At 34.3% G+C, this 26,650-nt stretch overlaps 5 protein-coding genes and 1 long non-coding RNA gene across 6 annotated transcripts; 3 read left to right on the top strand and 3 right to left on the bottom strand.

Annotated features, from left to right (window-relative positions):
• The first annotated feature begins 2,810 nt into the window (after positions 1-2,810).
• Positions 2,811-6,540, top strand: LOC105633913 (wall-associated receptor kinase-like 14). Its single transcript, XM_012216613.4, has 3 exons — positions 2,811-3,861; positions 4,999-5,070; positions 5,178-6,540. The coding sequence occupies exons 1-3, from the start codon at positions 3,153-3,155 to the stop codon at positions 6,440-6,442; spliced, it is 2,046 nt and encodes a 681-aa protein (XP_012072003.1). The 5' UTR covers positions 2,811-3,152; the 3' UTR covers positions 6,443-6,540.
• A 1,121-nt stretch (positions 6,541-7,661) lies between these two features.
• Positions 7,662-9,688, bottom strand: AOS (allene oxide synthase). The gene has a single exon (XM_012216362.4). It carries the CDS (start codon positions 9,496-9,498, stop codon positions 7,918-7,920), a length of 1,581 nt encoding a protein of 526 aa, XP_012071752.1. The 5' UTR covers positions 9,499-9,688; the 3' UTR covers positions 7,662-7,917.
• A 1,303-nt stretch (positions 9,689-10,991) lies between these two features.
• On the bottom strand, positions 10,992-13,638 carry LOC149493429 (uncharacterized). Its single transcript, XR_016322449.1, has 2 exons — positions 13,062-13,638; positions 10,992-11,353 (listed from the first exon to the last, which is right to left on the bottom strand). It is a non-coding gene; the product is annotated as an uncharacterized LOC149493429 (long non-coding RNA).
• A 4,124-nt stretch (positions 13,639-17,762) lies between these two features.
• Positions 17,763-20,366, top strand: LOC105633723 (tRNA-processing ribonuclease BN). Its single transcript, XM_012216363.4, has 5 exons — positions 17,763-17,975; positions 18,100-18,130; positions 18,397-18,777; positions 19,524-19,864; positions 19,947-20,366. The coding sequence occupies exons 1-5, from the start codon at positions 17,895-17,897 to the stop codon at positions 20,163-20,165; spliced, it is 1,053 nt and encodes a 350-aa protein (XP_012071753.1). The 5' UTR covers positions 17,763-17,894; the 3' UTR covers positions 20,166-20,366.
• Positions 20,367-21,384: 1,018 nt separating this feature from the next.
• On the top strand, positions 21,385-23,525 carry LOC105633724 (uncharacterized). The gene is made up of 5 exons (XM_012216364.4): positions 21,385-21,911; positions 22,083-22,160; positions 22,544-22,649; positions 22,744-22,847; positions 22,925-23,525. The coding sequence occupies exons 1-5, from the start codon at positions 21,561-21,563 to the stop codon at positions 23,135-23,137; spliced, it is 852 nt and encodes a 283-aa protein (XP_012071754.1). The 5' UTR covers positions 21,385-21,560; the 3' UTR covers positions 23,138-23,525.
• A 206-nt stretch (positions 23,526-23,731) lies between these two features.
• Positions 23,732-25,794, bottom strand: LOC105633725 (putative E3 ubiquitin-protein ligase ARI7). The gene is made up of 2 exons (XM_020679164.3): positions 25,645-25,794; positions 23,732-25,553 (listed from the first exon to the last, which is right to left on the bottom strand). Exon 2 carries the CDS (start codon positions 25,549-25,551, stop codon positions 23,932-23,934), a length of 1,620 nt encoding a protein of 539 aa, XP_020534823.1. The 5' UTR covers positions 25,552-25,553; positions 25,645-25,794; the 3' UTR covers positions 23,732-23,931.
• Positions 25,795-26,650: the final 856 nt, after the last annotated feature.

Here is a 26,650-nt window from a genome sequence, read left to right as displayed (position 1 = left end):
TAAATGCGGTGACTAGCCATGTCTACTTAAAACCCGCTCACCGTAATGAAACGCTGGATAAAGAGATGGTTCTGCGGCGGATCCGACAACGTAAGCGCCACAACAAGGTCCGAGCTACACTTCAACGTTTATTTGGCCCCCCAGTTTCCTCCAAAACCGATAACATCTCTATCCGGTGGGTTGATGATGCTTTTGCTGCACCTTGATTCTCTACTCTATAACATGCAGAGAGAAATGCTTCAGGATCAGGATTCAGCACAGCAGCAAAGACATGTACAGGGCAACTGCTGATTCTATTGGAGTAAAAAACAAAAGAATTGTTTGAGGCCCATTGGGCCTCGGACAGACCCAAAGAATCTTTCTTCGGGGGTGTTGTGCTATATTTATGTCTGATAGGAATAATTAAGCGCAGAGTTTATAGTTTCTTCTTTTTTTTTTTTTTTTTTTCATTGAAAGAATTTAAAGGGGATAAGAGCAGATTGTCTATTACTGTACTGTGCAGAATAATATTAAAAAGATCAATTAATTAAACATAATGCTATACTTTTTAATGTGTTTATACTTTTTGCTTTGCTTTTTGTTACATATTTTTAATGTGTTTACACTCATGACATTGCTTTTTGATTTTTGGTAGTGGCTATGAGAGATTTACTTTTTAACTGCAAATAATAAATGCGTAAACTTTGAAGAAACAAAAGTAGCGCTACTAAGCAATAGATGAAAAAAATATTCCTTTGAAAGAAGCCAAATGCTCAGAAACTGATGAAGTTGTTATATTTCTTCACTATTCTCTCATTTTGAATGAGAAAGTTTAAAGAACATCAGTCAATGAAACACTAACTTGGTTAGTTTACAGTATCTGAGTTCAGGGCTTGTCTTGGTTAGTTATCTTATGACCCACATACAGAAATAGGGCGAGGAGATAGACAATAAATAATGGTATCTGAATGCTAAAACTGTCCTGAAAGAAAATAGTTGGATTGAAAAGAGGATGGCTTAATCATTTAGCTTTGGTTTCACTGCTACTTTCGGTGTAAAAATGATTATCACTTTGCGTTTTTGAGGAGCCAACGAAGTGCTCAAGCGTGAATACCCACTAATCATTTTTTTTGTTTCCTTTTCTGTTTTTGGGTCTTGCAACTTGATGGTGCCATTTTTGTCAACACAAGATACTTGGGCCACCAGACTTGCCCTTGCATAGTTTTAACATGGATTTGGTCCCATTCCTTTTTTTTTTTTTTTGAAGAAATCATTTATAGAAGTAAATAATCATAAAATAAAATTAAAATGCTAAGATTGTTTGGAAGATCATCCAAGTTATATTTATATTATAAAATGAGACATTTATTATTCTTTTTAAAATTCTCATTATAATTATTTGACATTTGAACGTACTTTGTGGTGGTATCTTGCCCTGTTTCTAGAGGCAGTCAAATGAGATTAACATAATGCATTATTGATAAGAATGTGATAAAATAAAAATCAATACAAAAAAACTCCATATTTGCACTCAAAGCTCAAAACTCATATCATATGGAATTGCTAATCATATATTTTTGCCTCTTTTTATGCTATTTTGGTCAAAAAGTCTATTTGCCTCCATTTTATGGATCAAAGACGACTCCTATTTGTTTCAATTTGAAAGGATTCCTCAAGTGATACAAGAGACAAAATCTTTCCTTGTCCTGTAGTTTACAGGTATAGACAATATATTGCGCTTTTCGAGCGTCGAGAGCTGCCGGTCTCCCCTTAATTTCAGGTTATAGCGAGGAAGAGTAATTTTGGACCTTCTATGTTATAAAAATATTGTAATACTCCCTAAATTAGTATGGCGGGAGCACTAGTAATTAAATATTAATTTTCATATCTAACGACTGACAATACTTATCTTATAATGACATCACCATAATTACAAGGGAAGGGACCCTTAATACCTGTTACTATTGCTCTTGTGACTAAGAGTTGAAATCATCGAATTCCTATCCAACATATATCATAATTACGTTCAAATAAGGATATAATTAAAAGGATTAAATGGTTATTTTCTTTTAGCTTTTTCAAATATACTTTAATAATTTCCAAATGGTGTTCGTCATCATTTGTTGCCTGAAGAAGTGATGCCATTGAATGTTGAATTCCTGCAAGAAAAACAATAAATACATATATATTAAGATAATGGAGAGGAAATTGAAGTCGAGTTAGGTGCTAGGGATACATATAGGCTACTTAATTTATTGAATATGTAATTATTTCAATTATTAATTTTCATTCTGATTTTATAAAAAATTATCTATTAGTCAAAATCAGCTCAACTAATCCTATGACATGGAGAGTCAAATCCTGAGTTGTTATATATATATATATATATTTGTGCTATTTTTGTCCCAATTAATTGAGCATTAATTAAAAGATAATTGAATTTTTTTTTTTGAATTAAAGTGATTCAATCTTTTTTTTTTAATTTCAAAAATTGTCAAATTTAATAAAAGAGAGAATTTATTTCATTTACCTGTTGGAAAGATTAAATCAAACAATTTGCGCAATACAAGAATCCAGTATCCATTCTTAAAAGTTAGAAGGGAACTTTATTTGTTTCTGTAATTAATATTTAACCTTTTAGATAGACATTAAGAAAATATGTAGATTGAGAGTATATCAAATGCTACTCATTTCATAGGTACATGAAGCTGCGAAAAAGGGTCAAAGCAATATATATATATATATATATATATATATATATATATATATTGGTAACGGAGCAATATCCATTTGAAGGATGCGATGGTCATTTCATTTGATTAACAGAAAAATAAAAACCAATATCATCAACAGAAGTATGAAATAGAAGACAAAAGCAGTGTGAAAAGAAGAAGCTGAGTGCTTCACTTTCACTGTCTCTCCTCATAAGCAGATTCATATATCACTTTCACTTCTTGCCCATTCCGAGTTGTCTTGTTTACTTGATCACAGTCAGCACAAAATTTCAGAATTGATGATTCTTTTATTTCTTCTATTCTGAACACAGAAAAAGGAAATTTCTTGGCGTAGAACCGTTGAAGTCTGTCCCCTTACTATACTCAACCCTTCTTCAATTTTCTTTATATTAATTGTTCTTGTTGGTTCAGTTTGGCCTATACCACCTGAAAATTAAAATGACGAGGCTTTTAAAGGAAAAGGTTCTGTTATTGTCATCCATCTTTATTCTTTCACTAATCACTACTCAAGCCTGCAACCAGACATGCGGTGGCCAACAATTTCCTTACCCTTTTGGATTCTCTTCCGATTGCCCTATCCATTTGAATTGTAGTCCAGAAGGACAAATTCTTATCAATCAGCAATTTCCTGTTCAAAAGGTAACCCAAGAGAAAATAAGAATCAATCTCGAGCCCAATTGCAACCGTTCAATCCAAGCCTTTAAAAGTCTGTTTACTAGAAACTTCGCTCCCAAATCAACTAACGCAATTCTATTACACAACTGCTCCTCCTCCACGCTCTTACCATGTAATATACCTGCCATGAGCGTGGAGACTCATTTCGAGTCACTTAAATGTTCAAATAATAGCAAGATGAGTTGCCTTTTTGATCTTACTCCAGATGGTTTCTTTCACCGAAATGATACTCAGCTTAACCAGTGCCGGAATCTTTTATCATCGATATCATCGGCGCCTCTTGAAGGTTCTGTGTCTTTGGACGTTCAGATGATGGAGCTAGGGTGGTGGCTTCTTGGCGATTGCCATTGTTCTGATCATGCCGATTGTAACAGATTTAAGACTCCTCATCGAGGACTAATGGGTTATCAGTGTCAGTGCAAAGATGGATTCGACGGTGATGGATATGCTGCTGGTGCCGGATGCCGGCAAGGTTAGTTAATTACTTGCAAAGATGATAAAAAAAAAAAAGAAAAATTAAGCAATCTACTCTTTTTTTTTTTTGTCCCTTTACAGAAAACTGAAATATTAATTATCAAATCTTTCCTAGGCTAATTAAACACTAACATAGTAATACTAATATGTTAGGACAGTTTGCAAAATGATCGCAGATGTTCAGTCCCTTTTTAGAAAGGAACCGTCCCTTTTCTGGGGCTAGACATACTGTTTAGTGGCCCTATTAGAGGAGGGATTGAGTCCTAAAAGCATATGGGTACCACTCTATTTCCTATGGGACTGCCCAATTATTGATTCCGGAATCAAACCAAGCTAACTTACTTGGTAAGTTACCTCAATATTATTGATCAACTTCCTAATAATCAATTGAGATAAGCAACCATAACGGCCACTAAATTAATTATTAATCAATATACTATCATGGCTATTCTAACCCAACACGTTTCCTAGGGGGCCTTAGTTTTTTTTTTTCTTTATCCAAATTGTCGTAGGAGATTATTAAATTAGCATAATATAATCAAAATTAATAAATTAGAGTGTAGCAAGATATAACTTAGTAGTAATACATATATAACCTGACAATATGATCAGATTCAAATCATTTCTCATAATACTCAAAAAAATTTTTAATAAATTAACATAGGAGATTAATTATTTAAAATTTATAGAAAACAAGAGAAAATAGCATTAATATGCAGACAAAGTAGCAGCTTAGGGTCAAGGCATAGGATCTTAATTTTTAGACGCAAAATAGGGTGAACATCATCATAATGATTTGACTTTCATGGTCTGAGTGAGGCACGAAGGTCAACTTGAAAACAACAATTGTATGGAGGAAGCAATGTCTAAGCATTGAGAAATCTACTACCTGAGGTTAGGTAGCTAGCTAGGTTTCGTCAAACATATTAGTTGATGCGAGGTAAAAAGTGAATTCACATTTCAGAAAGACGTTAAAAATTTAAAATTTCAGAAAATTTTATTTTAGGTTTTAATGAATATCAAGTCAATCTTTAACCTGTTTAATAAGAAGGGTGACAAATTACACTAAACACCACACGCTCTTGAACAAATTATCTCACTTTTTTTTTTTTCTTGCGTCTTACAATTTGAACAGCCTCTTGCGGTGTAGTAAATTATTTGTCTGGTAAATGCGGAGGTGCTGCTGGACTTGCCATTTTGATCGGAGGTATGTCTAGTTAAATTCCTACACCATCAGGCCAATCAACATGAATTAAAACATACACAATATGAATTGCAATCGTAAACCTAGTTATGTATATTCTCTTTTATCAGGAATCAGTGCAGCAGCAGGTTCTTTAATGGCTATGGGTCTGGTATGCTGTTTCATCCGAAGACGGTCCACCTCAAAAGCCAAAGGTTTAAGAAAACTCCAGTTATCTGAAGCTACAGGAATTGACATTCCTATCTATCACTACAAAGAAATAGAGAAAGCTACAAATAGTTTTTCTGAGAATCAAAGGCTTGGAACTGGAGCTTATGGAACTGTTTATGCTGGTAAACTTCATAATGATTTATGGGTTGCTATTAAAAGGATCAAACCTAGAGATACTGACAGCACTACGCAAGTGTTGAATGAAATCAAGCTCATTTCGTCGGTCAATCATCCAAATTTAGTTAGGCTCTTAGGTTGTTCTATAGAAAATGGTGAACAAATTCTTGTATACGAATTCATGCCTAATGGGACATTGTGTCAGCATTTACAAAGAGAGAAAGGCGAAGGACTTGCCTGGCCAATTCGTCTCACTATTGCTACTGAAACTGCTCAAGCTATAGCTTATCTTCATTCTGCTATTGACCCTCCAATATACCATAGAGATATAAAGTCAAGCAACATTCTTCTAGACTATAATTACCGGTCAAAAGTTGCAGATTTTGGTCTTTCAAGACTAGGCAGGACTGAAATATCTCACATCTCAACCGCTCCGCAAGGCACTCCAGGCTACCTTGACCCTCAATATCATCAGAATTTTCATCTTTCAGATAAAAGCGATGTTTATAGTTTCGGGGTAGTTCTTGTCGAGATAATAACAGGCTTGAAAGTGGTTGATTTTAACAGGCCCACAAATGATGTGAATTTAGCTGCTCTTGCAACTGATAGAATTGGAAAGGGGAAATTAGAGGAGATTATAGATCCATTTCTTGATGTCCATAACGATAACTGGACTCTTTCTTCTGTATACAAAGTAGCAGAAGTAGCATTTAGATGCCTGGCGTTCGATAGAGACGTGAGGCCTTCAATGATAGAAGTTGCAGCTGAATTAGATCAAATAAGGATAAGTAGATGGGCGCAGTCAGAGGAAACGAATTACACAGCTTCATCAAATGAATCTTGCTGCTCTTCTTCATCCAACATCAGTGAGAAGGCTTTGAGCTTGACTGAGAAGAATAAAGATGAATTGGAAAGTAGAGGTTTAACTACAGAGGCCATTAGTGAGAAAGAATGGGCAAAGGATAGTTCACCTGTTTCTGTTCAAGATCTATGGTTAAGTGAACACAGCTCACCTTCATCAAGAAGCTTGATATATAATGCAATTTAGTGATTTGAAGTGCTTTTGTTGATGATGGTTAATTAATTTCATTTCTCTGTGAATATTATCAACATCAATTTTGAGATTAACATTTTACATTTTTAGCAGTTGAGTTGCCTAATAATATTTGTACAAATTATTTAGAAAAATACAATCATCCTCAATTTGATTTCAGAGCCAGGTACCAGTATACAAAAACACAATTACTTTTTCAAGATCTGTTAGAGAAAAGACAGTACTTGTTCAATACAGAGCAGGCTGGGCTATGCATCCCCACTGAGGCATGGGCCATTAGCTTGTCCATGCACTGCGCGTATGGGCCGTAAGGAAGTCCTTTTTATGTTTAAGAGGAAGGCAAGATAAATAAAAGTTTAATAACCTTACAGTTTAGTTTGGAAATATTCAAAAGTAAGGTTAAATATGAAATTATAAAAATAATAATTGATTATAATGACTTTTTCTAATAATCAATCCAAAGAAATCGGACTATTTTTGTTTGTATTTAATGTAGATAAGCTCACGGTCTTTCTAAGGATATCGCATTATCATTTCTACGGACAGGGATTAAGATGAGTGATAATTATATGATGAGTGTATGCATTTTTTTCGATCTTTAATTATTATTATTATTATTCAAAACTTTCTAACAGAGAAAGGAAAAGTATAATACTAAATAAAGAGAACTAACTTTTAAACATTTTATTTGTTTCAGGTTGAATTTTAATATGTATATATAGATTTTGGTATATAACGTATATATAAATATAGAAAATATTAATTATTGATATGGTAAGGAATTAAAAATAGATGCACAATCATCAAACTAATTTAATGAATTAAAGAGAGGGTTACTCCTATTGTATAACTCACAGCGTTATTTCGACCTATAAAAACCTCCGATAAATTTAAAAAAGAAAATGCATCGCATCCGTCTAAGGCGCATAGCTGACTGTTTTTTATCCTTATATCCTCGGAAGTGAAATCGTGAATGAGGTCGAGCCAAAGTTGTAACATGCACATAAATATATATATTATATTATATTTAAGAAAGGAAAATGTTTGTCCATAATTTTTATAGAGTTATGTAACCAGGGAAGGTGTTTCTTATTTTGAATATTTCGCTAATAGAATAATATTTAATTATTTATTTAGTTAAAGAGAAATAGTTTGAACCAAGTCATGGATGCTTTAATTTGAACAGCTCTGATAAAGGAGAATGAAGTTATACTTGTCGCCAAACAAACAACAATTTTTATTTGCAAAATAAAAATGTGATGAGCATTTATATTTCTGATTAAAAAACACAAGATTCCATATCTTAAAATAATGAAAAAGCTAACAAGCCACTGAACCTCCACCACTCCCACGTCACCTTTCAAACTTTTTTTTTGGAGCCATTATTACATTATCACACCACCAACCTCCATAATTTTATTTTTCAGTATAGCAACTCAATAACCAAATTATTTTTTTCCCCCTGCACCCTAAAAACTTGCTCTTTTTAGCGACGTAATCGTGATGGAAGATCCCAACGTTGATGACGAAACTTCGATCTCAAACGAATCATACCGTCGAAATAATTCCACCACGAAAAGTCTTGATATAAATACAACGAAGTCTTTACCTGCGCACTGTTTGTTTCCGACCGTTGGTTGTTCAGTCTCCGGTCCATTTGACCAAAGCACGTGCTGCAACAACTTTTCTCCTTCGCCAATGAACCGGTCCGGCACGTATTCTTCCGGTCGATCGAATATTTTTGGATCTTTCGTCGCAAAAGGTTGGAATCCAAATATCATTTCGCCTTTTTTGACTTCAAACGCCGCGTCGTGGCTTTCAATAATCAAGTCACGTTTTGCTTTCCCGTACTGGGCGGGTACCGGCGGTTCGATACGGAATGCTTCGTAGACTGCAGATTTCATCAATGGCATTTGCTCCAGAGCAGCCATAGTGATTTTTCCACCGTTGGATTTTAGGACTGATCTGATCTCTTCGGCTAATTGTGTGTGAAGTTTGACTCCAGCACGCCCAATCCACTTGAGTATGTTGGGGAAGAAGATTTTCATACCACCGAAGGTATTGAAGCAAGTAGCGAAAAGAATATTGTGACAGGCTTCGTCTTTTGAGATGCCCATCTTCTCGGCCTCCTCGAGCACAGATCCGGCGGAGGAGTAGAAGTAGTCATACAGTTTCTGGTAGTCTTTCTTGATGAGAAAAGCCGGAAGACGGAAGGTGTGGATGAGGGGCTCTTCGAGAAAAGCCGGAAGGCCAAGGGTAAGTATGGGAGCTAGCTGAAACAGTACCCATTTGGCAATCAGACTAGGTCCATCAGTCCCAACTTTTGTATCGACGGGATCTACACCAAAATAACACCGACCCAAAAAGCTAAAAGCAGCTTCTTCGCCAGGATCATTGAAAGCGATTTTGCCTTTTGATGCTAGATCCTTCTCTAAACCGTCGAACAGTTTGTTATAGGTAGAACTGAACTCAGGGATTACGTAATCCCGGCGAGACTTCAAAAGATAGAACAAGAGGTTCTTGAGTTGAGTGTGCTTAGTCTCAGACGGATCGAGATAGGAGAGAATTCGGTAGCCGCCAGTGAGGTCTGTGGAGGGCATGAAAGTACCAGTAAAAAGGTCTTTCTTTTCGACCTTCGTTACATCAAAAAGAACGGGAAAGCTCTTGCCATCAAGCACAACCACAACGCGTGGATTAGAAGCGATGAAAGGACCTGGTGGCATATTGACTCTGAACACAGTTGACTGGTACTTTTGGGCCCTGGACTTAAAAAACTCCTCTTTGCCTTGATTATAGAAATAATCCTGTCGATCTTTGATGGGACCAATAAAAGGAAGGCCATAGTCTCCGGGGATTTTGCGAAGCGGAAGTTTGGTGGATTCAGTCGGTGAAACAGTAACAGGTGAGTTAGTTACGGATGGTTTTTCAGATACAGAGGCGGAGATAGGAGCAACGGAGGATCGTCGGCGAGTGGAGAGCTGCTGAGACGAGTTTTTCAGTGACTGTAATTGTGATTGAAGGGAAAAAGAAGGCAAAGAAGAGGAAGACATGCTGGTTATGTGGGAATAGGGTCAAGTCCTAAATGGCTCTGAGATATTTTTTAACTTTTGATTAAATAGAAAGGAGAACGGAGCTGTGAGCGTGCCAGTGGAGAGCCACGGTCTCTGTCTATTTATCGTGGTGGAAAACACAAGAGTCCAGTCCATGAGAAGAACCGTGAAAGGCATGCTTTTTGAATTACTCGTGGTGATTGGGTTGGGTTGAAGGAAAATCACCATTTTGAGACTTGTCGCCTCTTGCTTCTGTTCCCACGTGACACGTCCGTGTCCGTATTAAAATTTGTTTCCTAAAACATAAGGGCGAGCATTTGGTTGAACTATTCGAGCAAAACTGAGCTAACTCGATTCCGTCTAATCGAATGCCTTCAATTTGTAATAAAAATTAAATAAAACTGCTTATGTTTCAATTTGATTTTATAATTTTGAGTCAAATTAACTGTTTGGGGGCACAAAAAAGTATTTATTTAGTAATTTATTCTTATAAGCATTTTTCTCTTACTAAATTGATTGGTGATAATTTTTTAAAATACTGATCAAATGATATCGAAATGAATCAATTAAATATAATTTTCTGTTAATAATATGTTTGAGTAAATTTGAAAAATAACATATCTTTTTTATAAATTTATAAAAAATAAAAATAAAAGCATAAGATGACTCTGTTATTATTATTATTATTATTTTTTTTTTTTTTGGAAATGGGTATTAAAATCAGTCAAACTTTTAATACTCCTGACAATTTTGCAATTAATATTCCTTGTATGGATTTTCATCAATGAATGTCAAAGTTGACCCATATTTTTAAGATTGTCTGATAGTAGAAAACACGAGAAGAATTTATAGGACGGACAGTTGAGCCATATTTAAGAGTTACTGACTTACTGTCATATTTTGTGGGGCTTAATTTTGCCTGTCATATATCACATTAATATATTTGAATTTAAATTGATAAAATAAAATATATAATAAATATCAATAATAATAATAATAATTCTAATCTAGTATTCTATTAATTTTAATGATAAAAGTATAATATACACAATATGTAAAGTGTGTACTGTTTGTTATACTCACTTTCCCTTTTGTTCCTCCTATGCTATAATGATATACCTAATTTATCTTTTGCACAGATAACCTTACATTAAATATTAATATTCATATTCAAAGTTGTGAAATTATAATAATATAGGTGACAATAATAATTACTTTTTTATCTATAAATAACTATTGTTTTAGAGCCTGTGTTTTCTCTGCAAATATCTTTTTTTTTAGAATATTAATGAGTAATTAATTTTTTTTTCAATTTTACCCTTATTTATATTAAATTTAATAATTATTTTTATAATTTTTCAAAATCATATAACATCTCCTCTCTTACTGTCACGACCCGTTTCCGTGGGCCGGACCGGCACTAGGGCCCAGGTAAGCTTAAGACCCCCGAGGCCCGTAGTAAGCCTGAAATACTAAAATTTGCTATCTCAATATAAATTTCAAATATTCAGCCCAAATTACAAAAAAATAAACCTCAAGATTTTATTACATCTCGGCCCAAATTTATCTTCTACAAAATTCCACAGTTCGGGCCAATTTACAATACATCACATTTCTAGTATAGGCTCACAGAATCATTTCGTCTACGATAATACACGACTAAATGTAAGTAAATTCTACAACTGCGGAGTCACTAACTGTTTGACATACATAGCCTTTTTTTTTTTTTTTTTTTTTTTTTTTTTTTTTTTACATACAGTTACATAGTAAAATAATTATGGAACTAGGGAAAATTTCTTTAGTGCCCTGCGTCGAAGAAACGTAACCTAAATCGAATTAAAGAGAAACTTACTTCCTGAAAAATTAAACAAGACATGTGAGTTTTCTAAAGAGTAATAATTATTACACAACACACACAGTCACACAAATGTGTAAACATATCAATCTAGTCATCCGACTAGTTATATGCTCACGCAGCCAGTCACACAAATGGCATGTCACCAGCACTCACAAACAATTTCACCTTCAAATAATCACATCACGTGGAAATTAGTCAGTGGAGTCACCGAACCCCCGATGAGCCGTCCTCCCACATGGCTCATCCTCTCACATGTGCACCAGGGAGCCGATCCCCCATACTGGCCGACCGGTCTAATCCTCACTTGACCAGCCCTCTCGTTGTTTTTCTATCCTCTCTTTTCTTTTTTTTTTTTTCATACCAACAGGAGGCAACCCGGTCGTCTCCATCAAATCTAGATCATCAGGCGCTCACAACAGGAGGCCACCCTGCGGGCTGCGATCAAATCTAGATTATCAGGTGCGCCCAATAAAGAAGCCAACCTGTGGTTAACAGTAACGGTAACAGTAGGTGCACACGGGGGCGCCGATCTCCCATTTACCCGGCTAACAGAAACAGAATCAGGATCCATATAACAGAATCAGAATATAACAGAAATCAGAATCAGGATCCGTATAACAGAAACAGTCTCACAAACCCATGGTGACCCACTTCATCCCAATTCCACACAAACAAAGCACAGCAATAACACAACACAATTAATCAAGCATTTCAATTAGATGCAGACATATGGATCAGCTGAACATTGTAATGCAATGCACAATTAAACATCCATTCTCAAATGCAATTAAATAATTAAACAAATAATCTTAACAATAACAACAACGATAAAATAATAATAATAATAATAATAATAATAATAATAATAATAATAATAATAATCATAATAGACAATGATAATGATATGGTAGTTAAAGCACTTTATTTATTATGTATCGAATTGTAAAAATTATCTAATTAAACTTATTTGTTATGTTATCAATTAAAATCAGTCTAAAGTTCTACCGAAATTTCGGCAGCACCTCCCCTAAAAATGGGACTATCAACCTGTTTAAATATCCCAACAACACTAAGTATCATTCAATCAATACACACAGCCCATCCATCGGGCAATTAAACAGATTTATTCCCCTTCCTCCATCCAAAACATTCGCATCAATATTTAATTGTCAATGTCAAACTTTAACTTACTATATAACATTAAGTAAATGAATAAATAAGCAAATAAATGAAAAATAGCTATTTGCTTAACCTCCACAAGTTACTAGTTAAACTATCTAATATAGACCCTTAACAATCATATAAAACTATAGCTTATGTATTCAATAATCATTAACTAAATTCGGAGTTTTTCGATACCAAAATTATATATTACACATTAACTAATCAATGTCATAAATCATCTATAATCTACACATGTCTTTCTTTCTTCATACCATTACTAGAACCGAATTTCTAGTCAAACTCACATATGTATACACTTAATAGTTCCATTCTAAAACCATCCATCGTCTAAGTCTTAATTTATAACTTCTCCTAACAATATTTATCCAAATTCCTAACTTAGCTTACATCGATGTTATACCAATTGCTTCTTAACAAAATTTTATTTGTTTGATTATTTACCCAAATTCAATTTAATTAACTAATATTTATTAAGTTTATAATTTATACCGAAGATAAAGAAACTGGTCTTAGAACGTACCAATTGAGAATCGGGCGACGATTCCACGATCAGCGCGAAGAGAGGAGCATTCTGTCTCTCGGGGCCTCGCCGGAGTGTCGCCGGCCGGTAACCGGACCGCCGCTGCTGCCGCCGTGCACGGTGGCCGGAAAAGTTAAACCGCCCAGAAAATTGCAAGGTCACCACCACCCGACTCCAATTTTTGTGAGGAATCCAAATCTGCTATCAATTTATTGAGCCAGTGGCTCGTTTGGCCGGATCGAGCTCCACAGCCACCTTCAAGCCGCCGTCCATGGTGGTTCCTCAAAATTCAAGCAAAATCACACATTGGTGGAGGGAAAATGTTCATGGGGAGGAGAGGAGTCGATCGACGCTGTTCCTTCAAGCTGCAGCCGTCGCAAACGGCGTGGATCGCCGGATCTTCAACGCGCGACGCTGAGTTGCTGCCTCCTTCGATCTCGACCTCCATTCGACGAAACAAGACCACCAGTGAGCTCCTCTTGTCGAGAAGATGAAGATAAAGGGCTTGGTTGCCGGATTCCGTGGCCCGTCGACGGAGAACGCAGTGGAGCAAAGGAGAGGGTGCTGTCGCGCGAGGAAGAAGAAGGAGGAAAGGAAGGGAAAGAAAAGAAAGAAAAGAAAGGTATGTCGGTTTCTAGGTCATTCCGGTTCGATTCGAACCGGTTTGATCAAATTCAACGATTTGGCTCGATTCTTGCTCGGTTTGCAGGTTTTTCTCTTGGTTTTCGGATTATTCGTGTGGTTTTCGAAAAATCAATTTGCGTTTCGGGTCCGGTTCAATTTATTTTAATTATTTTTAATTAGGTTTCATAACATTTCCTCCATTAACTAAATAAAATAAAAATAAAAATATAGTTAGTAATCAAATTTGATTTTTAGGAAAATTAATTTATATATATACATACTAGATTAATTGCTGGAATTTCATTTTATTACTCGAGAATTTAACTGTTCTCGATTCAAAGTTTTCGACATTATTTTTGGGCTTGGGCCCAATTTGCAAAACTTGAACTCAAATTAAAATTGTTCACTATTTACGGCCCATACCGTCAAAAATTCAAATTTTTGATTTAATAAAAGTTCAAATGTTTCGAAAATAAAAATTCAGGGTGTTTCACTTACTTAAGGTGACTTAATAAAATTAATTAATATTTTGTTATAATTTATAAGAATAAATTTACTTACTTAATTACTATAAAAACATTAAAAGTATTTATGAATAGATGGAATACTTTGTTTTTTTTTTTAGATTTTATCAATGATGATGGTAATGTTTTTTTGATAAAATTTGCATATTAAATATGAATAAAATAGAAAATTATGTTTATTACTTTTTTTCTAAAAAAAGAAACTATGGTGATAATTTGGGTTAAAAAGAAAAATGAGGTATTTACTTTTTTGAAGAGGTATTTACTTTCATGATTCACTTAAATTTAATAATATTTAATTAGAACATCAAATTAATTTTTTTATCCTTTTTTTAATACTGTCTCTGTTCCATAATACTTGTCAGATTTGAGAAAATAGTTTGTTCTAAAATATTTGTCTAATTTGTTCTAAAATACTTATTACATTTGCGGTTTTAAAGAATAATAAATATTTTTTTTCATATTTACCCTTTGTGTATGACTAATAATTATTATTTCAATTTAATGATTTTCTTAGAGATTAATATTAAATTAAGGGTGATATTGTCAAAATTTATTCAATAATCTATTATAATTTATACAAATTTAATAATTTTTTAAAAGACATGAAATTCTAAATGTGACGAATATTATGGAATAAAGATAGTAATATTTTAGAAACATAATTATATTTAATGGTTTTCGATTTGCAAATATTCATAATCTAAAACTAAACCGTACATTTAAGAGAGAAAAATGATTATGTCTTCATCGACTTTATATGAAACTCTTCAATTTTCATTTTTAAATTTAGCGAAGGCTAATTTTTCTACTCACGTAATTAAGTTTAGTTTATAGAATTATACATGTGCATAAAATTATATGCATAAAACCATACTCGAGTGGTCCCTACAGTAAGTTGCGAATCTTGCTATTATTTTATTTATTTTTCATTATCGAAAATCATATCCTTTTCAACGTTTTCGATGACAATTCATAAAATACCATTTGCTCACGTGCGAGGAAAGCGCTCCAAAAACAGAAATTTATTTATTTATGAGAAGGGATAATATAACTAATAATTTTTTATTTAAATATAACATACTCTTGCAGTTTCGAAATAAATCTTATTTTTAGCTCGATGAATATATTAAAGAATGTAATTAATAGTTTAAATTGTATAAAAATTAATTTATAAAATATCTATTTTACTCCGTAGCAATTGAGAGATAATAACATTATGTGCAGTACATTAAATTAATAAAAGTGGATTAGGAAAGAAAAAATTAATTTAACTTTAAAATTATAAGGACCACACTATTTAAAATTAAAAAAAAAAGTAAAAAACGATATTTTTTTCTCGCACGTGAACTTGTTTTAAATTACCGAAAAATTATTGCTCCAACCTGGCTGATGACGATTGGCCCTGGCTGATGACGTTTATAGTTCTGGGGTCCTACAATTTGGCTCGTGCAAAATGTGTACGGCCTAGAGATGGTTAAACGGACGGAGAGGAGAGGAGAGGAGAGGAGAGGAGGGGAGACGGTGGATATGCACTGTAGCTGTCAGTTGAAATTTTGCTTATGGGCCTCGTATTGTTTGGGCAAAACTCGGCATTACGTGCCGATGTATTCGCGTTTTATTAGAGGAAAAAAAAAGAAGAACACGGCTACTCTTTGAAATTTCAAACTTGCAACTTACCGACCATTCCGTTTTCCAAATTAAGCATCTCCCACGTTTACCTTCTTTTTTCTGTTTTCCTGTTTCATCTTTTTTTATTTCTTTTACCACCAATAGTTAAGCATAATGTACTTGTTAACAAAAAACTGAAACAATTTGAATTTACCTTATAGCCTGTAATTTCACTGTAAATATAAATATAATTTATTGGCAGTATCTATACTTTCTATAAAAAAAGAAAAATCACACAGTATCATAATTTGTTGCTCATGTCATAATACGTCAATGGTTTCTTGTTATCATGCGAAACAGAAGGATGGGGTGGGGACATAATTACAATGATGTACCTCAATTATCCTATGAAGATATTTCTGATTTCTTATTAATATCACTACTATAATAATTCACAGTCATATTGTCCAAAAATGAAAAAGTTATCCCATTATGTTTCAAATTGTATTTTTTCCGAACAATAGTAAATAAATGATTTTATTTTTTTATTTCAGGATAATGAGATGAAGAGAATTGCAAGTTCCCAGGTGGGGTCGTTCAGAGTCATGTACAGTAGCATATAATTGCAATAAGAACAAGACAAATCTGACGCTTGATGGCGATCCGCCACTTGATGATTATTATTATCATTACTATTTATTTTTTAACCTTCTCTTATTGGGCCGGCAATGGATTTTAGCAACGCACAATTTTAGCGCACGTGCTTAGAGTGTTTTAAAGCTTTATTAGTGTCTTATTTATTTCAATGATAGGTCTGTGATAAGAAATTAAGATTTTAAAACTAATACTTATACAGTATTATTAATCATTTTTGGTCCGACGAAACTAAGAAGAACAATGTGATAAACATTAAATTGGTTCCATGAGGGTGCTGTTAATCCAATTTCAGATTCGTTTATTTATGTATACACGTATTCATGATTTAAAATTTGATATCCTGCATTACACAACAAAAGTTTCACAGCTGGATAACCAACTACAATAAATCTTATGGGTGCTCATGTATAGCGTGAAAAATTAGATTGAAAGATGTATATTTTATTCATTTTATTCTAATTTTAGCATACATGGAGACAAAAATACTATCATTTCTTATATGAAAATTGTGTGTCAAAAGCAATATTCCATTTTTTTTTTTTTTTGTAAAGAATTTGGATTAGAAAATGTGTATTCAGTTCTTGAACTAGTGATTTATTAGTTAAGAAACACTCTAGCAATCATTTATATATTTGTTTTCAAAAAAGAAATATTGTGGAAGGAGAGGATTTTTTTTTTTTTTATGTATGTAAATTGATCTAAGACACTTATAAATATAAAAAAGGATTTTAACATTGTCGAACTAAATGATAGGTTCATGATTTGAAACTGTCGATAAGTATATATCGAAGTGTAATATAGACTCAAGTATAAATTTTCTTTCTTTACCTTCAAAAGAAAGTATGAATCTTCCCTATCAACATCTAATATGAAAAAAATGAATTTCATATATTTATATTTAAAAATATTATAAAATATTTACCTCAATTCTATAAATTTAATTTTATCAAAAATAAACACAATTTTAAAGTGAATTTCGTAAATTAGCAAAACAAAATTTATAGAAAAACTCATTTTAGCTAAGTTCTTGAATAGTGGAGAACATCTAGGTATTAGTTTCACCAAATAGAATCACTAATAATAATAATAATAATAATAGATTTTACCTGAATGTTAATGCTTCCCGATTAAACACGGGTCCAGCAGTTGAATAGGCCATTGAACTCTGTAACCCACATTGGAAAAGTATTATTGGGCCTGGGCTCTTGCCATAATGGTAACGTGGGTTCTATAGGACGGTCCAACTGGAGGTTTACTATTGGACACCGTGAATCATGATATGAACCTCTTCAGTGACTCGGCGCAGAGGTTTAAGATCTAGGGTTTAAGACTTCAATTTGAAGAACCAAGAAGTAATTCAAAACGCAGAAGCTTCAGCGACTATTAGTACCTTAAACCCTAAATCCCTCCCAGAAAAATGGAACTCCAATCAGTTTGTTGTGGGTTTATCGCTCCAAAACTCAGATTATCAGCTTACCATCCCTTCTGTCATCAAATTGTAAGCACATTTCTATAAAATCAAGCCTCGATTGAATTTTAATTGTCATATCTTGCTTTAGTCTCCCAGAATAATCTTCATTCATCTCATTCTCTCTGTTTCTGGTTCAATTTATAAATTTTAGGTTTCTGTGAAGCTTGGAAGCACCACGAAAGGTACGTTTTGATTTTGAATATCGTTTTGGTGGCAATTTATGTTATCACATCCACACTCTATTAGAACCTGCATAAAAAGCAAGGGAACTTACTTTATCTTCATTTTATTAACGTCTACGTTGTCCAGTTTATGTTTCCGTTTTGGATAGATAATTTATAAATTTAAATTACATTAAATCAAGATTTTACATTTTTGAATATATTTATACCTTGTATTTTGTGTGCATAACATTTGCTCCTTTAACTAGTGGCTTGCTCTTTCTCAGCATGTCTGAAGCCTAGTTTCGGTAGTGCATTTAAGGGTTTTTCATTGACAAGCTTGAAAAGAGGAGTTATCATACATGCATCTAGTTCTAATTCTAGCACAAACACAAATTTGAACCTTATGGGTAAAGAAGATTCTGGCGTGCCTGCTGCTAGTTTTCATGGGTTGGAGGCATTTCGAGGTAAATCAGGCTCTGTTTCCTTCTGTGGGTTGACTTACCAATCGGTTGAAGAAGGGAAACTAGTGTCAGCTCCTTTCAATGAAGATAAAGGATCACTTCTTTGGGTTTTGGGACCAGTTGCATTAATAGCATCACTGATTGTTCCTCAGTTCTTCCTTGCAAATGCAATTGAAGCTTTTCTCAAGGATGAGGTTCTTGTAGGTACTTCTCATACTCAATTCTTAAAACCTCCTTAACCCCCTCCCCCCTTCTTTTAGATTAAGCATTAGAGAAGACGCATGAAATACTTGGTGAATTGCCTATATGTTAACTTCTCATGGAAGAATCTGCAGATCGTTCTTGCTTACAAATTTGACTGTGCATTAAATCGATTCAATTTTTAATATACTGTTGTCTGCCTGAGTTAGTTCAGCTTCCAAATTTCAGTTGTATCTTGTTTGTGCTCTTTGAAGACACTAGTCTGGAAGTACCTGCACGAATGGACTTAGAAAAGTTTCTTGTCAAAATGTAGCTTCCAAAAATATTTCTGTTGGAAGTTACCCGCATCATGCCATGAGATCAAATAATGAGTTAAAAATTTCTCATATTAATACATAGCCAGTAAATTTAGAAGTTATGTTAGAGGATGATGCATTTATCAATTTTCACCTTTTTAAAGTAATGTTCATTTATGCTACATAACTTTGTGATTATTTCAACAGTTAGTAATCTTTCTCTTTTTCTTTCTTTCTTTCTTTTGTTTTTGTGTGTGTGTGATTGGCAGATGATGTGCATAAGAAGAAAGTTGCATTTTGCCATCTCGTTAAGGGCTTTGAGGGTGGCCCCCGCGGGGGGGTGGGGGGGTTGTGTCAATTTCTTGTTTCTTTCATCTTTTGATAGGACAATTGTGTGTATAAGCAAATTGGCAAAAGAAATCCATAAACTTATTCATGTTAAATTTTGTGCAGAAATTGTGGCGTCATTATCTTTTGAGGCCATGTTTTATATCGGTCTTACAATATTCCTAGCTGTTACTGATCGAATTCAGAGGCCGTATTTACAATTTAGTTCAAAGAGGTGGGGCCTCATTACAGGCCTTAGAGGGTACTTGACGTCTGCCTTCTTTGCCATGGGGCTTAAGGTCTTAGCACCTCTTCTTGTTGTGTATGCAACCTGGCCAGCGCTTGGCCTCCCTGCATTGGTTTCTGTCTTTCCCTTCTTAGTTGGCTGCCTAGCACAACGTGTTTTTGAGATTCGTCTGGATCAGCGTGGGTCGTCTTGCTGGCCTCTAGTCCCTATTATATTCGAGGTATTGGACTTACACAATTGCTATTTGTTATTATGAAGCCAAGCTAGAATTTTTGTTTTGATGATTTGAATTGGTTTGGCAGGTTTATAGGATATATCAATTAACCAAAGCTGCTCATTTCGTCGAGAAATTGATGTTCTCCATGAGGGGCCTTCCTGAATCTGCACAGTTGTTGGATAGAAACAATGCCTTAATTGTTATGATAGTGACCTTCCAATTCCTCGGTGTGGTTTCCCTCTGGTCATTACTGACCTTTATTTTAAGGCTCTTTCCTTCAAGACCCGTAGCTGAGAACTATTGATGATTTAATGGTTATTGTATAGATTTTCTATGTCCAGTAGTTGTGTTTCATCCTCATTTAATATCCGCCCAACCCAAGTTAAATAGTCCCATGAAATGCCTGTGCTAGTTAACTAAATTTTGTAGATCAAACATCAAAATGCAATAGGGTACCCTAAACTGGTTTATAAAATACTTGCTTTCTGATTCGTTTCTCCAAAAACTCTTAAAGATGGATGTGGTTTTATATAGATATTAAATATGAAACTATAGAAAATTCCCTGCTCTATGATTTGCGAGTATTATAAAAGGAGTATTAATCAATTGAGAATCATCAAACTGATGTCTTATCTCCGTTTGCTAATAGATCAAATGATCATACTTGCAGCAAAACTCTTGAAGCTTCTGAATTTTGTGTCCTGATCCGTGAAGGGACTGTCCAATTAAATGGTGTTAACTCTTGAACTTGGTAGTTCTAAGGAATCTAATTTTATAGAGATTCATTCTCATCCGTTTATTTCCATATAGGATTTTACTGTTCGATCTGACTTTTCCCACGTTGATCAACTATTACATTATTAACAATTTGGAGGGTTAATATGGAGATGCGTGTCGGGTTTTGGATCCTAAATTACTTAACCTTCGCATTGTACTGCAGGACCGTCTGGAAGTTGACATAATAAGCATCACAAGGCATCCATTCCTTACAATTGTTTTCTTTTCAAGGGGAAGTTGCAAGGAGGTATGCGGATTGTTCTTCTATTCAATATACACCGTCCGAGCCTTGACATTTCCTGGTCATTGCAAGCTGATGTTAGGATCACAAGAAATTGGGATACTAAGTGCCAAAGAAGCCAGTGAACGGTAGAGAACGAAAGCCGAAACACAAGACTATCCATTTTTCCATGTGCGTCAGACTACTATTAGTCTTCTCCTCGACGCAGTCAAAGGTGTTTATGTGCTTCGCGTAGAACGCAACCAAACAAAATATTCTACTATTCTTCCAAGCCGGCAGTTGGAATACAGAGGAATACTATTAACCAATAACCAGTAGAAAACCCTGAAAAGATACGCCTCTACACGTGTCCATCTCACAACGCTTTTGGCCCCACACGTTGTCCGAAACTGGAACTTTAAAAAGTCACGTGAGGTCAACATTTCAACAAATCGAAACCAAACCCGCCTCTCCAAAAAAAAAAAAAAAAAAAAAAAAAAAAAAAGCGGAAAGAGTGAAATAAATAACGCCTCTTGTCTTGGCTATTGGATGGCTAATATGCTGAGAATCTTCCCTTCTTCACACTGTCTCTATAAAACTACCAGGAGCCACTAAACAACTACCCAAAAACTCCATAAGGCAAACTAAACAGAGACCAAACTATTAAGAACAAGAAAGAAACCAAAAGCTAAATTAGTAATTATGGCCACTGTAAGATTGTTACGTTCTTGTAAGCCTCTGCAACAGGTGCCTCCTCCTGGCTCAACTTCCTCTTCTATAACTGCAATGAAATGCATTGGTAGATCTGCAGGCTTAGGCGGAGAGAAGATAGTTTCAGGAGATGGTGATAATAAAAGGAAATCAGCGACACCTTGTTTGAAAGCATCCGCGGCCATTACGCAGAGCTTTATCATTGCAGAGCCACGGGCTGATGAGGGAATAATAGATCTTGCTTCTTTGCTTGCAGCTGTTGGTACTGCTTTCTTTAAAGTTTTCAGGCCAGTTGTTAAACGAAAGCCTTGGAAATTACAGGTCCAGACGCTTATTGAAAAGGTTCGTTCATCTTTTTGATTCAACTTTTTCATATGTTAATCGTTTGCTGGTGATCTTGAGCTATAAATTATAATATGTTAGAATAAGTTTATATGAGATTTGATTTATAGTTAATAATCCGAAATTAAGCAGCTTAATTATGCTTATTTTCTTGTCTTTTGCATTTTGCAGGCTATAATTGATTGCCGATTCTTTATTTTATTTGCGGTGGCGGGATCTTTGCTTAGTTCGATTTTGTGTTTCGTGGAGGTAAATTATTATTATCATATGGAAAATTGAGGACAAAAAAAAAAAAAAAAAAAATCTGGAGACTAAGAATTGTATTTTGTTTGCTTTCGTTTCATTGGTTGCTGTTACATGCAACTTGCACTATAATGCACCAATTGCAAAAATAAATAATTTTTAAGTTTTCTTTTTAATATTTCCATTGATGCCCAACAAAAAAACAAAAAAAAAAAAAAAGATTTTATTTTGTTTTATTTATGCATCAAATTTATAAATTGCCAAAATATATTTCATTTTTCTTTTTTCATCCATATTTTTAGTTATTTAATTTTTCAGCTGACATTGTTTGATGTACACCCTTTTATTTGTTAGATACTGACAAAGACAATTTTCACATTATAATGCAGGGTTGCTTTATAATTGTAGAGTCATATTTTCAGTATTTCAGTACTTTATCTCACAGTTCAGATTCAGATCAAGCACACTTGCTGCATTTACTCATAGAAGCCATAGGTATACCATCTACTGTCTACATGCTTCGATGTATTCTTTTGCTACCATATATGTGTGTATACTGAACTATGGTGACTTTTATTACTCTTTGCAGACATGTTTTTGGTAGGGACAGCCATGGTTATTTTTGGTGTTGGGCTGTATACCATCTTTGTTAAAGACAAAGGGCCATCGCTGCCAGGATCAAACTTTTTGAAGGTTAGATTTCGTTATAGATTTATATCATAAACATATAAATAGTAATAGAAATTTATCTGTTTGTTTCTGTTTTTCAGTCTCTTCCAACATGGGTGCAAGTGGAGTCCGTTTCACAAGCCAAATCTAAAATTGGGCATGCCGTTTTAATGATACTACAAGTAGGATTGTTGGAGAAATTCAAGAATACACCTCTGGTTACTAGTTTGGATCTTGCCTGTTTTGCTGGAGCTATTCTGGTTTCCTCAGCTTCTACATTCCTTCTTTCTAAACTTTATGTCGGTGTTGCGTGAGATGGCAGATAGCTAAAGGGCCAAAGAAACCTTCATTAATTCTTTTGATGGTCAAACATTCTTTTTGTATATTCTGCTTCATACTTATACAACATAATCAAGAAGCGACCCATAAGAATGAGGTTTATACATTTAGAGATCTGATTTTAAAGTCTCTAATTTTCTCCTTTTGTATTAATAAGAAGAAGAAGAAGAAGAAGAAGAAGAAGAAGAAAGACAGGGCATACCTCTAACCCTCCACAAGTCCTACAGTTTTTAGTTTGTTTCTTTCTATTTGCTTCTGTAATGGTTGGGCCAATTTGTTCTCATTGGGCTCAGCGAATTCTGTATAGCTAAACTAGATAATGACTCCTGTTGGGTTCATGAATCAAACAGGTTAAGACATCAAGTAGCCTGGCCTCATTTGCTTTTTCCGAATATTAAATTTTTACATTAATCCAAATACTGTAAAGCATATGAACAATCAAAATTCAAAAGCCACCTTCTTGTTTTCCCCTGATGCCAATAAAAGGAAAGAAAATATTAGGTTTTACCTTTTAACAGACATTAACTAATTTTCCCTTTAACATTAGACATAATATGCAATGCCAACCCTGAAAGAAAGATTACTAATTTACTGTTGTGAAGGGATGTACTAATTTGCAGTCAACACTGACTATACCTGCATAAATACATATACCAAATAGTAAAAGAAAGGCAAAAGTTATTCCTAAATTATACAGCAATATGATGAGAGTTCAGAGCATTTCACCCAACAATTGTCACAATTAGCTGAAGATTCTCTATCTGTAAACTTAATCTTCATCCATCGAGACACACATCCGGCATTCTAAGACAGTCCCAGGATTGGCATAACTGCAACAATCACAGAGCCAATAATCTTCTACTTTATCCCTTGAACTGCTAGCCCCATCAGAGACAACATCAGATAGGCCATTCTCCAATGCTCTTACTAGCTTCTCAAAGTAATTTCCAGTCACAACTGTCAGTCCAACTAGCATTGTCCGGAATTTTCTAAAATCCATTGACGAGCTATCAGAATCAAGAAACTGTTCCAGTTCTTTCTCTGCACAATTATGCAGCTTTTCTAGTCCAAACTCCGCTTCTCCTTGCAAGTACTCAAAAAACTGTTTCTTAACAACCTCATCGTCAGGCAAATAATATCCATATGCATAGCTCCATTCAAGCACTCGCCTACATTCAACTACCTGTAACCATGCCTTTGTTATAAAATCAAGATTAACTTCAGGTATACTGTGTATCTGACTAAGCTTTTTGAATTTCACATCCTTAATATGTTGAAAATCTGCAAATACTTTCAACTTTGACCGTCGATTAGCATCCCATCTTTCGAAATAATGTGTATATTTCTCCAAAGATTGCCTTGCCATTTCTTTTTTCCTGTCCAAGTTATCTGTATATCCATTGCATTGTCTATGATTGTCATACGAAGAAAGACACAACCAGCAAAAGCTGTGTCTACAGACCCTACATGTCATATGCATACACCCTTCATTCTTTTCAATTGGTCGCTTGCAATTAGGACAAGGCTTGCAATAAGTTAGTATATAGTTCACATTTTCAGACTCTGAGTTATTCTTCAAAATCCATTTTTTAACAGTCTCACAATCCACAGGACGGTGACTTTCCTCACTACAATTCCAGCAAAAACTAGTAAAACAGTCACAAGTAACATCAAAACTTGTATTCCCATCAAAAATCTCAATAGCAAAACCACAATCTCTACCAGGACACCACTTCATTTTCTTCTTTTCTTCAACATAAGATCTAATAAGGCACTGAGCATACTTTCTCTTATCATCTATGGACACTAGTGAATCAATCATGCGCGGACTGACAGCAACAGTACAAGACGGCTCAGGACATCTCAACATCAAACACCTAAAACCATCATTGGTAATAGAAGTGCTAATATAACTAGACCAACAATGATTACAATAAGGATGGCCACAAGCAGCAGTGATTATCATATCATTAGAGAAGGACTCGAAACAAATCCCACAGACAGAGAAAATTTTATCAGGAAACAAAATTCCTTTATCGAGCAAGCCTACTTTTTCACGGACTGCAGATTCATCAGAAAACCAAGCTTCAAGGACTTTAGAGACAGACCAATTGAAGTAACAGAGTAAAATACTTGCCTCTGGTTTTGGTAAAGAAAGGACTAAAGAAAGTCGAGTGATATCATCATCCATGCGCTGACGTATATCGTATTCTCTGAGGATCCTGTATTTTTTTGGCTTAATGACAGTGTTTTTGGAATCATCAACATCGTTTTCGAAATTTGTTGAATTCAAGAAGAAATCATCGGAGCTAATAGCGTCGTCGTAATAAGCACCATCAAAGCCATCGCTGTAGCAGTCAACGGAAGTCTCCGTCTGAGAACTGTACATGGCTGATAGAGGAAGTCGTTAAAATTAAAAACAAATGAGGAAAACCTAAAAAGTAGCAACAGAAGAGGAAGGATGAGAAGAAGAAGTCTTAACTGGTAAGGTAAGTTAAATGATCCTAGTGCCTGGGCAACTGGTTCGCAAGTACGCTGAGAAAAAATAGTCTATTTTTAAAATGTAAAAATATGGAAAATATTATTTTACATTTACTTGCGTATGACTTGCGCCAATATTAAAGTTGGATTTTTCCAAGTTGGATTGACGACATTTTTCTTAAGTGCTTTTTTCCTTTCTTTTTCTTTTTCTTTTCTCTCTCTCTCTCTCTTTAGAGTTTAATCTTTTATTTTTTTATTTTATATAATTATAATAATGGAGAGAACCTTTAATGGAATATAATAATAATAATAGGAAAGCTTGTTTATAGAAATAAGGGAATATAATGGAATGACTTGCAATATCACTTAAAATATGTACTAAAGAAATAATAGGAATGCTTGAGATCATTAGACCTTTTATATAATAATTGATTTAATTTCTGAATAGGAGATTAACCTTCTTGGATTCCTAATCGAATAAGATATCATGGTTACTACATTAATATAAGGTAGACTCACTATTTGTTTTAAAATTATTATTATTATTTTGATAAGTTTTTATTATTTATTTTTAAATGCAAGGGACTTCTTCGTTCACCAGCCAATAGCCTGCTAATACAGAAAACATATCGAGAAAGAGGCAAATAATTGTCAAACTAAACTGGACCCGTATCTTCCAAAACCTCAAGTCCAATCATAACGGGCACGGGTCAATTTATACCCGCATTGACTTGGTAAATCAAAAGATATATATATATATATATATTTTTATGTTAGTTAATTAAAAAGAAAATTTTCATTTTGATAAATTAATCGCATCGAATGTTATTTCCTTCCTTGCAAATAGACAATTCTCCTAGTTCCTGGCCGCCATTTACTTTTCTTCCCAAACAAAAAATGTCAAGGAAAGTTTCTCCGTCGCGGTGATGGTGACGCAGAAAGTACACTTATAGATAAGAATTACTTTGCGAAAGAAAATCAGTAGTAAATAACAACAGGAAAGCAAA

This window comes from Jatropha curcas, chromosome 9, assembly GCF_041381405.1.
Source record: "Jatropha curcas cultivar XTBG-Jc1 chromosome 9, XTBG_Jcur_1.0, whole genome shotgun sequence".
NCBI classification, from domain to species: Eukaryota; Viridiplantae; Streptophyta; class Magnoliopsida; order Malpighiales; family Euphorbiaceae; genus Jatropha; species Jatropha curcas.
This window is presented reverse-complemented; position numbering and strand designations above follow the sequence as displayed.

Coding starts and splice junctions, on each gene's coding strand:
- LOC105633913 (XM_012216613.4), top strand. CDS start 3,153: ATGACGAGGCTTTTAAAGGAAAAGGTTCTGTTATTGTCATCCATCTTT. Junction 3,862..4,998: donor TGGTGCCGGATGCCGGCAAG/GTTAGTTAATTA, acceptor CAATTTGAACAG/CCTCTTGCGGTGTAGTAAAT. Junction 5,071..5,177: donor ACTTGCCATTTTGATCGGAG/GTATGTCTAGTT, acceptor CTCTTTTATCAG/GAATCAGTGCAGCAGCAGGT.
- AOS (XM_012216362.4), bottom strand. CDS start 9,498: ATGTCTTCCTCTTCTTTGCCTTCTTTTTCCCTTCAATCACAATTACAG.
- LOC105633723 (XM_012216363.4), top strand. CDS start 17,895: ATGGAACTCCAATCAGTTTGTTGTGGGTTTATCGCTCCAAAACTCAGA. Junction 18,778..19,523: donor CAAGGATGAGGTTCTTGTAG/GTACTTCTCATA, acceptor AATTTTGTGCAG/AAATTGTGGCGTCATTATCT. Junction 19,865..19,946: donor TAGTCCCTATTATATTCGAG/GTATTGGACTTA, acceptor TTGGTTTGGCAG/GTTTATAGGATATATCAATT.
- LOC105633724 (XM_012216364.4), top strand. CDS start 21,561: ATGGCCACTGTAAGATTGTTACGTTCTTGTAAGCCTCTGCAACAGGTG. Junction 21,912..22,082: donor TCCAGACGCTTATTGAAAAG/GTTCGTTCATCT, acceptor TGCATTTTGCAG/GCTATAATTGATTGCCGATT. Junction 22,161..22,543: donor CGATTTTGTGTTTCGTGGAG/GTAAATTATTAT, acceptor ATTATAATGCAG/GGTTGCTTTATAATTGTAGA.
- LOC105633725 (XM_020679164.3), bottom strand. CDS start 25,551: ATGTACAGTTCTCAGACGGAGACTTCCGTTGACTGCTACAGCGATGGC.